We start from the raw sequence: 14698 nt of genomic DNA, 5'->3' as shown, positions 1-14698 counted from the left end.
AGAGCGCGAAGCCAGGCGAGGGCGAGGCGCGCGAGGGAGCCCCGCGCCGCCGCCCGTGGGAGGCAGCGGCCGGCCGGCGGCGGGTCTCGCGAGAGTTGGGCGGGCACCCGCGGGGCGGTGCCGGCGGTCCCGCGGGCGGTTTAAAAGGCGGGAAGACGAGACGGGCGGCCGCCCTTGCTGTGAGGAGTGTGAGACGTGAGGGGTGCTCGGGGCTGCGTGAGGGGGCTTCTGGGGCCCGGAGAGCCCGGTGCGTGTGGAAGGACCGGGCGGCAGGCTGCCGGCTTGCGAGAGGGGGGCGGTGCTGGTGGTCCCCGCGGACTGTTCAAGCCGCGGGAAGCCGAAGCTGCCAGCGGCAGCAGCTCCCGCATGCTGACGGGACTGTGAGGCTTGCGAGGTGCCCGGCGTACAACAACACTTGCTATCGTGAAGATGGTTCACTTTTGGGTGGAGAAGCTTTGTAAGAAACTTGCCCTGAACAGAAACCTTCATACAGCAAAACAGGTACTGTTACGTTACTCAGTGGCAACTCGTGAGAGTTCTAAAACATATTTGTCAGAGCCTTTAAAAATATTTATTCCCCCCTCACATAAATGGGAATAGAGTCACAGAGTGACAGAAGTTAACATTAAGGACAGGAGGAGACCAATCTCCTTGAGCTAACTTTAATATTTTATATTTCATTAAACATAAGAATTCTTAGCCTGTTTCCAAAGTCAAGATTTAATATCTGCTTGAGTCACTTTCATTTTTTTCATTGCTGCTTTCTTGCTTCCTCCTCCACCCTCTAGCATTGCCAGGAACCCTCATACACTTCTGGGCTTTTCTTTGCAAGCACTCGTTCTCTGAAGGCTTGGTAGGAAATGGAAAGGGGGAGGAGGGAAGAAGAGAAAAGAGAACTCTACTTTTTTTCCTTATGTGCTGCTAAATTATAGTGCCTGGGGGACAGTTATGTGATGCAAACTAACACTGACGGGAGTTATGGGGCTGTAGTCTTCCACAAGTTTGAGAATTTAATGGTTAACATTTTTTATCATAAGTTCTGGTGGTATTTTTTATTTTTCCATGGCTTTCCTTGACTCCAAAGCTCAGATAATGCAAATCTAGTAAATCATGTAGATAATGATAGTTCACCTCAGTTTTACAGACTAGCTACCATAAAGTCTATACACCCTGAAGTGGAAAGGGAATGTACAAATATCAGAGAAACTTAGGAATTCTCTCAAGGTAAACCAAAAGAAAAAAGGAGCACTTTTTTCCCAGTAACATCAAAATAAAGCAACACAATGAAGTGTTCAATCACTACAAAACAGTAGTCTTTAAAAATTTTCAACAATCAATTTGTAACCTCATCTAGCTCCACTGAAACTAAAATCCTCTCTTCTCAAAATACTCCCATATGTCAGATCCTTTCTGACTGCATGTAAAATCAACAGATGCAGCATGGAAATCCTGTTATTCCCTCCATTTCCTGGGTGAGTGCTCTTAGGGTTGGAACTGTTAAAGATTGAGACATCTCAAAGATGGTGTCAGGGAGCAGCAAGGGAAGCCTGGCCTAGGGAAGGAACACAGGAACACAAGGGGTTGAGCACAATAATGCAGCAGAGGCAGTGGTTGCAATGACACATTTAAATGAAATTAGATTTCCCAATGCTTAAGACACAAGGTCACCTAACAGCTAGTGTCCGAATAATCCTAAGGAAGAGACTAATTATTTGTTCAGACTGTCTTGGCAGCTGAAACAAGTAGCTCAAGAACTGGCTTAAATGGCTGCAAATCCCCAAATTCCAGTCCTGGAGTTTGTTAGCTGTGAGATACTCCAACTGAAACATGGCGTGTCCAGGAGTAGTAAGGTATGGACTATTTGTTAGTATAAATTAGACAGTTTGACTGAAGAAGACATTAATATAGCTCCTTTGCTCATCCTCATACACTGTTTTGTCTAAAATGCATTAGTTCATGTACTGAAATGGCATTTGAGAGAAAGATTAACGTGGCTTAGCGAACTATCCCTGCTATTAAAAAAGTACTATAGGAGTACTGTGTTTGTATAGATTCTATGAACAACAAAAGAAACAAAAAATCTATTTTGACAAAAGGTCATATGAACTGAAGCATTAGTAGCTATGGAACAGCAGCAAAACACAAATACAACTTGCAGATCTTATATCCTGATTTTAGAGACTTACACCAGTATTGGTACTCAAGGCTAAAGCTAGTCTAAGAAATGGGACTTTACCATCTGCTATAAGTGAACTTGAACATCGTTAAAATGAGCCGTTTCCATGGTGCATTACTAATTCTCACTGACACAACACCTTTCACTGCCATTTGCTTTAGTTTAAACTGGGAATCAAGCTTTCAGATTGAAATGGCAAATGCAATTCCTCTGCTCTGATACAAATCATTAGATAAGGAAAAGGTATTTGCCTTTTCCCATGTTTTGGGATGATTTTACTTCAAAGAAGTAGGATTGTCATGTCCAGAGTGGATGTCATACATGGCTATGTGCATGCATCAAAGGAATTCCTCTCTTCCAGAAGACCTTATATAACAGACTAATTGAAATATTTCTAGGTGAATAAAAGGGAATTACACAACATGATTTATGGAGAAGAAGCAGGTTTGTTTAATCACTCTAATTTTTTTAAGTCATTACATTTCTTGTGATCTGCTGAGCAAACCTATTTGCATAACTAGGTTTTAAATGCAAATCAGATAAAGAATTTTACTAAGTGGGTGATTTGTACAATACAGCCTCTAGGTCTCTTGCAGAATTACTTTGATGAGGGAATGTTTCTTTAATTACGCTGAAGGCCGATTACCCCGTTACAGCCACATTGTTTTGTGGCTTGCATATAATTTTGCTGTTTCCAAAGATTCCCTGCCATAATTCTGAAGAAAATGCAAACAGCAAGCAGACACTTGATACACATTAGGCAAGAGATGGAGATGCTTTAGTGAATTCAATTTAAGCTGCAACATTAAAGTGATTTTGTTGAATAAAACATAATGCAATAATGAGCCTGTGTATGTCAACTCTGCAGAGAAGATAGTAGCTGGAGAGCTAGCTTTCCTCTTTTCTAGACTCTTTTCTTAGACTCGGTCAGAAACAATGCTGCAAAAAGAAACCTTTTGTAGTATATGCTTTATTTCAGTTTATTTCAGCAAGTATATTCCCTGTGGTTGTATTTCACAGTTGAATAAAGTGTTAAATTAATTTTTCAGTTTCACAGCAGCACTAATGACATACTACATATTTTTTACCCATTTATGCCTGATGTTGGGCATAACAATGTATAGATCACTCTAGATCACTTTGCAATGTTAACTGCCTTTTTAGAGAAGGAATATTTACAAAGTTATGTAATTAAAGGAAAATAAAAATCTCAGTTATACTCTGTACAGTTTTTCCTGATTCTACTTTCTGACATCCTTCTCTTTATACTACACTGAATGCAACAAAGCCATGAGCCCTTTATGTCCAGAGTAAGGATTACACATGATGCTAATGAGGCTTGAAATTTGGAGCTCGTGGTTTCTTCCCTCCTCTTGGAGGTGCTCAAGTCTGAATTACACAAGTAGGTCTTGTGACTGCAAGAACATTCATCTTCACCAGAAACAAAAGAAAGATAAAAAGTTAATATTAAAGAAAACAAAAACTAGCAGGTTTGTTTACTCATTTTAACTTCCACCAGACCTGTTCTAATTTTTATACAGAGTTAACTTACAACTTCAATTAAGTACAGCACAGCTATCAGGTCTTTCTTTTAAGACCTACCGAAACATCTATAATCTGGTGTTTGTAAATGGAGAGGTGACTTCTAACACTTGTATCTGCACTGTTTTTCAGTTATTTCTATCTTGGGCTTTTATAGACTTTATGGTTTTAGAAAGAACAGCCATCTGCTTTGGATTCTATGATTGTAGTATACTGGCAGCATTTCAGCTTTAAGGAAACTCCTTTCATTTATTCATGGAGTCATCGTTTTATATGGAAAAGAAAGGTAATAAATCAAAATCTCAGCCATTCATCATTTAGAGGGGTGCCTCACCTTGTAAATTCAAATTGTTTTAATGGTTTGGCACCACTCTGTTTAGTCTTCATTGAATGAAGAATAGCTAAGAAGAACAGCCAAGCTTTATACAGCAATACATATATGAATCAAAAGAAAAACCAAGAATGAAATGTGTCATAAAGACAAAGCAGCAACAGGAACTAAAAGAAAACATTACTTACAGGAGAAAAAAAAAGGGGGGGGAGCAGATAACCTTTTTTGTTTGAATTTAGATGTTTAAAAATATTGTACCTTTGGAAGAGAATAAAAGCCCTAGGATCTGGAGGATACCGACAGTTCAGTTTGGAAGTTGGGAGGTACCCCAGGGGTCTCTGTCATACCTGTCCATGGCAGAACTGAACATCTGTTCACCTTTGGGGGAAGGTTGGTGAATTTGGTTGCACTGGTGATATAGACAGTGTTTTTGCCATTGCTGCAGTATGGTAGCCAAACACATTCAAACCTATTCCCACACTTGTAAAAGGTGTGCAGGGACTTTAAGCACCAGCAACTACAGAAAGAGCTTTAGAGCTGATCGAAGCTGTCCTTGCAGTCTTGTTTGCTCTTATCTCCAGTTCTGTTCTCATAAGCCTCATTCCTTTGCTGTTTGAATCTGCAGAGTTTAATTTCATTTAAAAAAAAAAAAAGGAATCATTAAATTCTGGGTGACTGAGAACAACTTTATAACTTATGTGGGGCAATAGGAAAGAGATTATGAATTCCAGGGGAATTTCTTAGGTTGTGCTAATTAAAAGAATGAAGATAAAGCACAAGAAATTGTTTGTATTGCTAAGTGAATGTTGTAGGAACTATAAATGATAGCATATATGTTATTTCAGTAGAGCAGTAAATGAATGAGTCTATATTCTCCTATCTATACCTTAGTGCTCAATCCTTAATGAGGAACATATCATGCGAGCTCATAGAGTCAGATGGAAAGCATCCATTCCCATCCCTTGAGTCAGAAAAGTACTACACTTTCGAAAGGTAAAGAAGGAAGAAACAATTTTCAAACAGATGTGTTTACCACAGGAAGGTCAACTCTATAAACTACTGCCTGTGTCATCAGATCTACTGTGCTCATTACCTCAGATGGTAGCAGAAAAGAAACTTCAGCAATGGCATAATAAAGGGATGAGATCTGGGCATTAAACCCTTCTAAACAAAACATTGGAAACACTGCTCTGTTTCCTGCCCTGTACTGTTTTTTGTTCCCTGACTCTTCCTTTCTCATTGACCTGTTCCGAAAATCCTCCTCATGTTCCAGAACAGTGAATCTGTGCTTGTGGCTGCAGTTGTGCTCAGAAATTGTATTGGGACATGAAGATGGCTGCAGGACAGGACACCTATGGAATCCCTAATTGTGTGTGATCCTTGTTAGTTGTGTCATTCCTGAACTTGCTTTATTGTGGTAGCCCCAAATCAAGGATTATTGCTTGCACTTTTGTGACTGATGGTGTAGATCTACTGGGGACTTCCCGAGTAATAGGTTTTTTCCATCTTCCATCCATGCAACTGACTGATCTAATAGTGCCCTTTGTCTTGTACTCACCCCTGCTTCATCTTATCATTTTTTAGACCATTTCTCCAATATTCAAGATAGTTCTAAACTGCTCTCCAAAATCTTTGCAGTTTTACTGAACATCGGATATCTAGGTTCCAACATATAGACCAGAAAAGAAAACAGTATAGAACCAAGGCTGTCTGAGTGTCCATCCTTCTGATGAAAGAAATACAGAATGGAATCTGTGCTACTGAAGTAATACCAACATACTGGAGTACCTTTTCACAACATCCACATATCTACATTTCTCTACCTTTCTCTTAATTCTTTCACCCTACTGAAAATGTAGTAGTAATGGCATCAGCAAGCATGTATGTCTTTCATGCAAGCTTCTGCGTGCTTTGCTGTTCTACCTGTGTTTCGAAGTCTCTATTATTCATCAGTAACAAAAGAATTAAACTGTTAGTAAGATTTAAAAATCTAGTATTAAAATACAAAAAAAAACCAAAACAAAACCAAACCAAACAAACAAAAATTAAAACCCCCGCCATGTTCAGAAGGAATCAATCATATCTATGAAAGTAGAAAATGGGTTGCAGTTTGTCAAATAATATTTAGGAACATGTTTTTTGTAGAAGGGGACCTTCAAACTAGAGGGATCCAGTGGTTGTTAGAATTCTACAGCAATGTGCAGGACTTGGCAGAATATAAAGAATTTTTAGAGGCTGATTATGCATTCTTTTTTATTGGTGTCATGTTTGTAATATTTGTTTGTCCCTGGCTGATGCCACAGTAGATGATATAAAAAGATGTATGAATAATTTATAAAAGAACTCAGTAGTCATCAAAGAGCATTGCTCTGATGATGTAGTATGCATGAAGGCCTTGGATAATAGATTACAGGAGAAGACATTGGAAGGATGCATTTTGGTCGGTGTTTTTTACTGCATTTCTAGAAGTCTAGGCACTTTAGACATCTTAAGCTGCAAAAAGAAATTTTCCAAGTAAAAGCATTTTGAAGGCCTATAGTTTCTCTAAGTCCTTAAAACAATGAAGTTTATCATAAAGAAAGATCACTGAATTTATATATTGTCTTAGCAGGTTCACTTAAATATCACCTGAGGCCTTTCAGCAGAAAGATGTAAAGTCTGTTTGTCAGTCAGTATAATCTGTAGATGATTATTCATAATGAGCAGGATTACTTTTTTTTTTAGTCCATGTTATTAGCCTAGTTTTTAAAGGGAAATAAAACACTATGGTGGTTTCTGCTCTGCATCTCCATATTGGAGTTTCACAGAACTAACTGCCACTGTCACTCAGAACAGTAAAAATGAGAAGGGATTTTACCTTTGGACCATTGAATGTAATGGAATTATTACTTGAATGAGAATCTGGCTGCATATAAAATATCTTCTGTTGGGACAAAAGCTGAAGCTACCTAGAGGGAGGTTCATGAGTCCCCTTTCTGGTGCTTTCAATTTTTAACATAGGAAAGAGGTGCGGCACAATCAAAGGCAGTAGTTCAGAACTTCTGAGATATGTTAAGCATAAGATGACCAGAGAAATCATAAAACTTTAGAGTCTGTATCTAGTCTAAATTTATTGAGAGGTTGTCAAAACATTTCTGTGTGTCAGCACTGTTCCCTGTACCTTCAGAGGAGAAAATGTGATCCTTTCATTAATGATTCAAAGTGGCTAAGGCTATTTTGAAATAGATCAATGATCTGTGAAAACTAACACTTTGGCCCTTAGAAGTTAAGTTAAGGTTGCCTTAACTTTTCTTTCATGCAAATGTTAAGAAAATTAGCAGGCTCCTTGAACAGAAGCAGGAGACAGAACTATATTTTAAATTTTATTAAGGTCAGTTCCACTAACTTGAAGGTAATAATTCAATATATATTGCCTATTGTTGTAGTTTAACCCCAGCCAGCAACTAAGCACCACACAGCCACTCGCTCACACCCAGTGGGATGGGGGAGAGAATCAAAAAAAAGTAAAACTTGTGGGTTGAGATAAAGACAGTTTAATAAGACAGAAAGGAAGATGATGATAATAATAATAATAATAGATTTGGAGTATACAAGACAAGTGATGCACAATGCAATTGCTCACCACTCGCTGACCAATGCCCAGTTAGTTCCCAAGCAGTGATCCACGCCCCAGCCAACTCCCCTCCAGTTTATATACTGGGCATGACGTCACATGGTATGGAATACCCCTTTGGCCAGTTTGGGTCAGCTGCCTTGGCTGTGTCCCCTCCCAACTCCTTGTGCCCCTCCAGCCTTCTTGCTGGCTGGGCATGAGAAGCTGAAAAATCCTTGACTTAGTCTAAACACTACTTAGCAACAACTGAAAACATCAGTGTGTTATCAACATTCTTCTCATACTGATACAAAACATAACACTATACCAGCTACTAGAAAGAAAGAAAATTAACTCTATCCCAGCCGAAACCAGGACACCTATGCTCATTCAATTCCTCATGCTCACATGTAGTAATAAGAAATCATGAAGTTTATGCTAATGGTATATTAGCTGTTTCCAAGTATGTGCTTGTTGCATACGGTGCTAACAGAGGGTAGGGCACCTTGTCTTTCTTATCCTTCCTCTTCCATTTCTCCACCCATTTATTTAATGTGTGGTGTCTCACCTTAAGTCAAGACTGCAGACAGATGTCAGCAAGTGGTGGCAAACCTGTGTAACTGGATCAGAAGCTCACTTACTGTGTACAGGCAAGAATAAGAGGTATCAAATAAGTGAGCTGAACTTCAGCTGTTACCACATGGCAGATAGCTTTGTCCAACCTATTAATGTCAGGCAGAGGTCAGAGAATCCTTCTGATCTTCTCAAGCTTCACATGGCATGTAGCAAAATTGTATTCCAGGAATAGTAGAGCATTGGTAGCTGAAGTTGATAAAGAATAGCAACAGCAGAGAATCCAAGCCAGTATTTTTTTAAGCAACAAGTATTAGAGACTAAGGGAACTAGGAGACTGCTGCATCAGTAGCAGTAGCACCATGTTATGGAACAGAAGCTCTTCTAAGCAAAACACTTCATAAGCTAGAGAGCCTGTGATGACCAGAAGTATATGAACCTCTGTAACAGACTAAAATAGGAAATGTAATTCTGAGCTGATTTGTTAGAATTAAAGGGATTGCTTTTAAGCACATCTTTTAAACTGTCTAGAATAAAATTTTTGAATATCAGGTGGATTATTCTGACTGGTCACAACTATGCTATCCAACATATTTCTTTTTTCTCTTCGTTTTTGTTCCTGAAGACATCTTCAGCACAAACAGGATTATCTTCTTTAAAAATCCTTATAATCTCATCCTTAGTCCTGATGGCAGGCTAAGTGAGAAGTGTTTTCTGAGTTTACTTTCATATTCATCTGCCAATATCTGACCATCAGGCCAAACGCAGAATTTTGACAACAATAATGGATGATCTCTCTTATAAACCTACAAACATTAAGAAGAGTCAGACATCCATATCCACACTCCTGCATCTGCCCAGAATATTCAGTATGCATGATCTTACGGACTTCTACAGGCAGTTACTGGGACCATACAGAGATGGCTTTGGAGACTTTCTTTTTAAATTACAGTATAAAATAGCAATCTGTTCTCACCCATGGAGTCCCAGTATATATCATATATTGTATATCATCTTGAAATGTATACCATTTTTAGCTTCTGAAAATCAGAGAATAAACCTATGTTTACGAGCATGTTTTGCAGTTACAGAAGGCATTCAAGTGCCATAGTGCTGCATATAATAAAAGATGAGAGAATCAAAAATTAGTATTAGTGATTGCACAATGATTTCTCCAGCCACAGGCTATAACCTCATATGTGGAATAAGTTCTTCCCAGACCAACTCTACTGCAACTCCACTAAATTTGGCTTAGTTTGTAAAGAAACAGAGAATGTAAGGTCATGCATTAGAAAATGACAGTAATTGGAGGAGATGAACTTGAGAAAAACAAATATGCCATTCCCATGTTACTGTCCTGAGAAATAACCAGATTAAAAAAAAGAGATGAGTAAGAAAAGAAATATGATTTATAATAAGAATTGTCCCTTAGCTGAAGGCTTACATATATTTTCTGAACTGCAGGAGGCTTTTAATACTGCAGTTTGGCTCCTACACCTGCATAAATACTTCAAAGCATATTTATTTCTTTCCTGTTAACTCAATTTTTCTTAAAATCCTTCTAGATTCCATTTCTTCTACACACTCTTTCCTCACTTCCTTACTTCTGTAAAGTCTAAGATGGAATTCATGAAAAGCAACTGCTATATACACAGCAAAACTCTAGAAAACATTTCACCATATAGAAATAAGTTATTTTCTTTATTAATTATATCTCTGTTGTGTCTTTTGCAAGACTCTCTTGTTCACTGTGCTTGGGATTCTTGGACCAGTTTGAATTATTTAAACATACATCCAACCCAGAGATACTTGTTTTTAAACAGGAGAATATTAATCCTCACTAGAATATACATTAGGCTTGTTCCCAAAATCAAGACTCCCAGATTATCTTTTGGCACTGAGTTGCTGGATGTATCTCTTAGAGATTACCACAATACATTCAACCAATTTTTTCTTATATAAAGGTGCCTTATTTTGCTTCTCTTACTTCTACTGAATTTTGAAAAAAAAAAATTTTCATACAGTAGGTTTGCTCTATTTGTGATTCTAGCAAACATACCAGTAATTAAGGGGTTTTAAGAAAAAAAAGGCTCCTTTTTTTCTTTAATCTTGTGGACAAGGTTAACAAAGTGCCCGTTTTTTCTAAAATTAATGTTCTTTCTTAGCTGGATTAGTTGGGAATAGGTCTCATCAAGAAGTAACAGAAATACATTCACAAGCGAGTATTATCACTTCCAAAGGTTTTTGTCTTCAGAAATCATCTTTGACAAAGTAAGGTGCCTACAGCCATTTTGTGGAGCAACAGTGACATTTAGTGGTGACTGAAGCAATTGCTAAATCCTGCTGACCCTTTGTTGTCTTACTGACCCCGGGAACATTCAGCATTCATTGTCACCCTTTCTGTGATTCACAGTTAATTTCCTCTTCCTTCTATCCCTATATAGTATATTGTATATTGGAATGTACTATTTGTAAAGGAGTAAAAAGCTATTGTCTATAATAGGTTACCACAGGCATTCTAACAACATAAATTTTTGTTTTGAGGGTCTTCCTTGAAAGTCATCTCTTGTGCATATCATGATAAAATACCTAATAATAATTAAATAAATTCCAACTTGTTTGAGAATCAGACCAAAGCAGTGCATTGTACAAATCAAATTGCAAGTATTTGAAAGAACCATTATTTCCCTTAATTTTTCACTCAGTTATCTCAACGTTCTGGTAGTAAGCTCAGATTGTTGATTTATGGTTTTGCTTTAAACCCTGAGCAAGACATGCTTGATCCTTCAAAGTCCCTGTTTCCTACTTCACTTCATAAGAAGGCCCTTTTCCCAGATACCTGTACCCCTATTGATACAATTTTAAATCATGTCTGTAGAACTCTGCAAACTAAACTGAAAGAGAAGCAGAGCTAAAGCTCTCTTAGCTGGCATGCTGTAACACCACAAGCAGCTCCCTTCCTGACCTTAGGAGCCACAGGCTCAGGAACATAAGGCATCACTTATTCTGCAGCACAATCCAAGCCATGGTCTGTCTGTCAGCACAGAGTGAACAACCAGGTCTAAGCCAGTACAATAGTTCAAAGTTATTCTGTTTTATAATAGACATAGATGCCCTCTGATGTAGGTTTTAGGAACACTTCTGCAGAGCACCAAGAGAAGAAATGGTCAACACTGAACACATGCAGCCTAATGCTTCAATACCAGAACACCAGCGTACATTCTTGAACCTACATACTATTCCTCACATTTCTTCTGGGAGTTACAGCCTGTCCAAATTCAGTGTCCACCTAAAGTTTCACTCCCTCATATATACTTGTGTGTACATTGCTATGTATTGTTAGATGCCAACTACACTTCCCTACATATATAGAAGCAGCTTCAGTGAAGGGTTAATAGACTGCTGCATGTGAAATTAAGCCTATGAGTTCCTTTGGGATTACAAGCATTAAATAAATATGAGTGATTGTTCTGTTTTGTTTCACTCTGATTTCAGGGATTCCATATATTTTAACAAAGGCGATCAGGTGTTTGATAATGCTCATATGAACATAAAAATGACATTTAGAGCTTTTGGCCCTGTTTTTAAACAGAATTATTTAGCTTAGCCCATTGACAGGATCCACATATGTACTGATGTGCAAACTTCTGAGAGTCTCTCCTGTGACCCATACTGGGTCTCTAATACTCATAGAGAAGATGCTTGTTGAAAGACCAAAGGAGAAAATCAGACATTCAGCTAATGTCATTCTGAGTACCGCAGCAGCTTTTTTACTCATTTTGTCTGTATTATACACTGCCATTCAATGGAAGGAGTAAATTAATACCTACATAATTGGAAGCATTGAAAGAGTAGAGATGAGAGTCTTGGGAGAGAGTTGGATGGCTAAACCAGGCAGTTTTGCTATTAGACTGATTATGGGAAAACAACATGACTATCTTTTGCTGAGTCCAGTCATTTCATTGAGCACTTAAATCCTTGTTTTCCCACTTAAGGCAGTATTTGCAATTAGTGTCCCTGTTTGAAGAAATCTTCATATTACCTGTATGCCCGAGCCCATAGGCAGCTGTGAAAGCAGGGCACTGCGTTTTTTCCAGCCATGTACTAAAGTTATCCTTCAAGACTACTGAATTTAAAGGGCTATTTCAGGGATGTAGTGTCTGTCCTGACCAAAATTCTTCCCTATAAAGAGCTTTGAAAATGTTTTATGGATTTAACCATAGCCAGGAATTTCTTTCAGGTAGTGCTGTAATTTCTCTTTGAAGAACTTAAAATTGTGCTTTAATATAGTAATTCTCCCTCTAGTCATTTATTTTCTTCTGTCAGCCTTGTTCCCAACTCGTGAACAACAGTACTAGTCGGTATGTCACTGAAGTGCAGTGTAGAGACACCCGATTCAGCCAGATCAACGTAGCTTATTTATCAGCAGCAGGAAGCTCAGCAGCTTATTTATGCTGATGCTTGGTTATGTTAGTCCACACTGAGCTTTATGTTGCTAACAAAATAGTTGCAGGATCAGAATTACTGTATTCACAACCAGCTCTGCTAACTCCTAAGCTGCTTTTCAACAAGATTGCAGACAGTCATGTCTCCAGTAAGAAACTGATTTTGAACTATGAGGAAGCTGGAATAAGAGTGGTTGCTAGAAATGTTTCCAATCCTGAGAATGACAGCCACACACTGCTTCTCAAAATATGGTTTTCCTCTCCCTCATATCTCATGTAATCATTTTGCAATGTTTGTAAATTCTTAAACAAATGTTCTGCAATAACAACAAAGTCCTGCAGAAGTCTCCTAATCAGAGGGAATTTCTTCCTCAGTGTTTGATAAATTGCCTCATTCTAAACTATTCACATTTATTTAGGTTCTGCCACAGATACACAGCTTAAGCTTATCACAAAACATATGTAAATAAGTCAGTTATTCAAATGTTCTGGCATCCACCAGGATATCTAAGTATAACAAAGAGGCGGTGATAGGTAGTTACATAAAACCCTGTCCACTTGCTTTTCAAATATGACTGAAAGCTGAAAGCTTTCTTTTCAAATTGTTACCTGGGTCTTCTCTCTTCTGTTCCTTCAATCCATTTTCCTTGCAAATAGCCACATGTGAACAACCCAAATTGAATTAGGTATGGCTTCCACAGTATTGCTTATTTGCAGTAAGAGCCATAAATTAATTTAAAATCATTTTCTGTAATTCACGTAAGAACCAGTGTAGCTATGTATTTTTTGCCTAAATCTATGTTCCAGGACTAAAGTGGCAGTTCTTCATGCATTTTCTCAGTTAACTGTCAAACTTCTTTCTTTTCTACTGATTAATGGTGAGGAGGTTACTTAATAATCTGGTTTCCTACAATATCAATTATACACTTTGCCAGGGCAGTGTGACCTGTTCTCTATACAAGAACAGATTCCTAGCCAGACCACTCTGCTTCCTTACACTGAAGCAACTTGAGTTTTCAGTTCTGTGTCGCAACAAACCCAGAAGGCACTCTGGAAGCACATGTTCATCCATTTTTCCCTTAAACTTATTTTATTTGGCAAGTTTTAACAAGGCCTTCCAGTTCACATTTTGCAACTATGCCTTTTCGCTCTTTGCATTTTATCCAAAAAAGCTAAGCAAAGAGAACAGGTCTCTGTCATCATTGCTTTAGATACAGAAAAGATTTGCCTGAGACTCCAAGTTATATACAAGCCATCCCTGTACATCTTTTGCCAGAACACTATTCTTGGCTACCACGGTGGCAATAGTACCAAAAGTCTGTCCCCAGATGCAGGACCATTCATCACTGAAAAGTCTGTCAACTTCTTGTTCTGCCTGATGCACATGTTTAAAAGGATCTTCCTCAGAAAGAATTTACAAGATACCAACTGAGCCTTTATATATGTTTGTTATCATAAGGAAATCCAAGCAAGTATTCTTAGCAGTTATCTCTTTGGCTATCAGTAATTCCCTCCCAAGTTCTAGCAGCACACATTTCAAACCTATTTCCAAGTAAGTGCCTATTTCATATATATTATCTCTTCCTGCAACTAATTGCATAGCTCAGTTTGGTAACTACTTCTTCCCCAGCACAAATGGTTTTTCTCAAGCTTTCTTAACCATTTCTGTGATTTCCACTCACCTAGCAAATCTGTTACACCTAATAGCTAGTCTCACAGCTAAACTTCCTGTGATTTACTAAGAATGTAAACGAACCAATCAGATTTACATATTTTGCTTTGATATCCTTCTAAATTGGGTATTCCCTTAGGAAATGTTGACATATCTATCAGCAAGCCTTATGTTTGTAAACGTCCTTCTGGGTTTTGAGCAGGGTTTGTTTGGGTTGGTGTTGGGTTTTTTTTCAGAATAGTAGTAAATAATTGAACTGTTTTCCTTAACTTTTTGCATTACTGATTTCCTCTGTTTTACAAACTGAACGATCATTGTTGCAAATATGTTTGGCAAATGTCATAGCCTATTTTAGAATTCCCCTGTT

At 38.2% G+C, this 14698-nt stretch overlaps 1 protein-coding gene across 1 annotated transcript in view; it reads left to right on the top strand.

Moving 5' to 3' along the window:
- Nucleotides 1–429: 429 nt before the first annotated feature.
- Nucleotides 430–14698, top strand: part of IL20RB (interleukin 20 receptor subunit beta) — a 32939-nt gene continuing 18670 nt past the window's right edge. Inside the window, exon 1 of the mRNA XM_009919862.2 lies at nt 430–501. Coding sequence (XP_009918164.2) covers nt 430–501 — 72 coding nt within the window. The remainder of the gene's footprint in view (nt 502–14698) is intronic.

The sequence above is a fragment of the Haliaeetus albicilla genome, chromosome 22 (assembly GCF_947461875.1).
Source record: "Haliaeetus albicilla chromosome 22, bHalAlb1.1, whole genome shotgun sequence".
In the NCBI taxonomy this organism is placed as follows: Eukaryota; Metazoa; Chordata; class Aves; order Accipitriformes; family Accipitridae; genus Haliaeetus; species Haliaeetus albicilla.
The sequence above is the reverse complement of the archived record's forward strand: the minus strand, read 5'-3'. Positions and strand labels throughout refer to the sequence as shown.